At 33.5% G+C, this 3,604-nt stretch overlaps 1 protein-coding gene across 3 annotated transcripts in view; it reads right to left on the bottom strand.

Moving 5' to 3' along the window:
* Window positions 1–3,604, bottom strand: part of LOC106466107 (GTPase-activating Rap/Ran-GAP domain-like protein 3) — a 184,701-nt gene that overhangs the window by 36,814 nt on the left and 144,283 nt on the right. For all 3 annotated transcript variants that reach the window (XM_022394066.1, XM_013926347.2, XM_022394065.1), the window contains exon 9: window positions 301–376. In XM_022394066.1, coding sequence (XP_022249774.1) covers window positions 301–376 — 76 coding nt within the window. The remainder of the gene's footprint in view (window positions 1–300; window positions 377–3,604) is intronic.

The raw sequence follows: 3,604 nt of genomic DNA, 5'->3' as shown, positions 1-3,604 counted from the left end.
TGAAAGGGTTTGCCCTCCCGAGTCCAAACTGTAATTAAATCTCAAATCGGCCATGAGATGGTGGGACTATGAGCTAAAAGTTTGTACTTGAAAAACAAAAACAAACAACAAAAAATTCAAAGCCATTCTAGGTGCTGCGGCTAATAACAGAAGAATAAAATAAAGGCCTACCATTACTAAACAGCAATCTGTAAAAAAGAACTTACTTTTACATGTCAGTGTATAGGCCTATATATAATTCATCAAATACATATTTAGAACTAGATAATAACAGAAGAGTGGAATAAAACAAAGGCCTACCATTGCTGAACATTTCGTCGTCCGACAACTGTCCAACTTTAGCGTAGATGACCCCAAATTTAAAATTTACTGACCCCTGAAAAAAATAAATAAATAAATGTTTCGCAAATATCAATTTTTCTATATAAACTAATCCTCTAGTATCATCAGAACCTCTGCATATCAAAATTTTGGAACTCTTTAAACTTATACAATTTCATTGTTGTTTTTAATTATGCACAAAGCTACACAAGGGCTATCTGTGCTCTGCCCACCACGGGTATCGAAACCCGGTTTCTAGCGTTGTAAGTCCGCAGACATACCGCTGTGCCACTGGGGGGCATATACAATTTCATAAAAATCGAGAAAAATAAAATAAACAGCTATTGCTTTTTACTTTGCCGAATTATATAAAGTAAAGCATTTAATTTTCAAAAGACTTATGACGACAAAACGAACTACGTTTATGACAACTAGAAGGAGAAAAGGGGAATTTTGTGATTAAATATATTATAGGGCTTTTCTACAAAAAGATTTGTAGACGTAAGAAATGGACTATTAATTTGAAGTTTGCTGTCATAGAACTCTCGTATCTAACAGATGACGTTGTGAAAAATAAAAAATGTGCACGAATAGAAATGGCAGGAAGCAGCTGAAAATGTGCGAAAACTAAACATCTAGATTAGGTAACTGAGGAAATTTATCACAATCATCAAGTTAATTTTCAAATTCACTATATGCAGAGACAAATCAAGAAATGGTTACATGTACTGTCAAGTTTACTTTGAAATGCGCTATATGTATTAAAATAACCAGGGAAAAGGCTATAAGTACCATCAAGTTAATTTTCAAATTCATTATATATAAAAACAAATCGAGGTATTTAAGACGTATTATGTATCAAAAATAGAAATAAAAAATCGAGAGAAGGGTAGATAAAAGTTAATTACGTTATATTAAAATAATTTTGAAATTTCACCATGGCGTTACCGTCATGTCGTCACGTCTGGTCATCCTTTAACTGACGACTGGGCAGCTAGACAGTAACCCTGCAGCGTAACTTTCATTGCAAAAGGTTCAATCGTAAGACTGTCATGTCAAAAGCACACCACTCCTCCTTCCATATTTGACATAAGCCACCTAACGTACGAAGACGACGGTTTGTCAGTGAGAAATTTAACAGCCCAATAGTAAATACACATATCCATAGGCACTACGTCTTGTTACTTGATCGGCATGTATTCGTATGAATACCCATTCTATTCTCCAGCTGCCTTAGGTATGCAACGATTAAACTTATACGTTATGGAAGACACTAGTGTAGCTCTGATTTTTATCACTTTTGACGTCGATCCTTCTTGATTATTTTATATATTATTGTTTAGGACACATTTATACCATTTTTTGTCATTAACCTTTGTGTTCGTGGGTTCTCACTTTTAGCAAGACAGCTGGGGTTCGACTTATTGCAGATCTTCTTTCTGGATGGTCCTGGTACTCCAAGTTGATCCATGCCACTAGCCACAAGGTCTTGGAAATTCTAAATTCACGGCATCTTTATGACCTGAGTATATGAACATTTTGCATAGGAAAAGGCTGTTAAATGCCCTTCCTAAAAGCGATCAGTTTTGGTGGCATTACACGCACTACCTAAGAAACGCTAAACAATGTCAAAATATAGTTTAGATACATCGGCTGCATATTCTAAATTAATTTAATACAACATACTCAACCCTCTGTATATACGATCTTCAAGCTATTTTCAATTATGTTTGGAGTAATTATTTTTAGTGAATTTGGTTCTGGATGAGAACACTATTCAAGTCACTTTATCAAGTGCTTTTGAGCACAGAGTATAGAGATGTAGAGTAACATAGAAGTGATATAATCTGTAAGCCACTTTTTAAATTTTAAGTGAGTTTGTTTGTTTCTTTTTTAAATTTCGAGCAAAGCTACACGAGGGCTATCTGCGCTAGCTGTCCCTAATTTAGCAGTGTAAGACTAGAGAGAAGGCTGCTAGTCATCAACACCCACCACAAACTTTTGGGCTACTCTTTTACCAACGGACAGTGGTATTGACCGTTATTTAATACGTAATACACAACCCATATATGTATTTCTATATCTTTATACATAATACACAACCTATATACATGTATCTTTATATCTTTATACATAATACACAACCCATATGCATGTATCTTTATACATAATACACAACCCATATATGTATCTCTATATCTTTATACATAATACACAACCCATATGCATGTATCTTTATATCTTTATAGAGAATACACAACCCATATATGTGTATCTTTATAGATAATACACAACCCATATATGTGTACCTTTATAGATAATACACAACCCATATATGTATCTCTATATCTTTATACATAATACCCAACCTATATACATATATCTTTATACATAATACACAACCCATGTACATGTATCTTTATATCTTTATACATAATACCCAACCTATATACATATATCTTTATACATAATACACAACCCATATACATGTATCTTTATATCTTTATATATAATACATATCCCATATATTTATCTTTATGAATGTACAGTACACAACCCATAGATTTATCTATATGCATATATAGTACACAACTAATGTATATATATCTATATATATAAACGAGGAAGTTTGTTTATTTGTTCGCTATAGGAAACCAAACGGTTGAACTTACAAATTTTAAAATAAACATTTTTTTACAAGAAATTTGATGGTGCTATTTATTTTGTATTTGGAGTAGCATTTAATGACGAAATTGACAATTAATTATTATTGCGCCATTTTTTTATAATAAACATACAAGCATAAGCACGTTTTGTACATAGAAACCGTTATGGCGGGAGACACTCAGATCACCTTGCTGTCAATTCAGTATTTCCAAAAACAGTTTTCTTTAAATAGTGCTAAGTAGTTTCATAAGTGATTTAGTAACTTTGTGAATTGCAAATTATTGTTTAATGATACAGGTGATTATGACATCCAAGAAACGCCCTTTCTATGGAAAGTCTTCTGCCGCTAAAAGAATGCAAGCACAAAGAGCAGCTGGAACAGAAGAAGAACGCAATCAAAGACTTCAAGCACAAGCTGCAAGACAGGTTGCTCAAATACAGGAATAGACTTTGGAAGAACGTAAAGTTAGATTTCGAGCTCAAGCTGAAAGGCAGGCTACTCAAAGACAGCAAGAAACTGCTGAATAGCACAAAGCCAGAGTTCAGTCAGAATCATCAAGGCAAGCTGGATATAGACAACAAGAAACTTCCGAACAACGTCAAACCAGACTTCAAG

The sequence above is a fragment of the Limulus polyphemus genome, unplaced genomic scaffold (assembly GCF_000517525.1).
Source record: "Limulus polyphemus unplaced genomic scaffold, Limulus_polyphemus-2.1.2 Scaffold2153, whole genome shotgun sequence".
Taxonomy (NCBI): domain Eukaryota; kingdom Metazoa; phylum Arthropoda; class Merostomata; order Xiphosura; family Limulidae; genus Limulus; species Limulus polyphemus.
The sequence above is the reverse complement of the archived record's forward strand: the minus strand, read 5'-3'. Positions and strand labels throughout refer to the sequence as shown.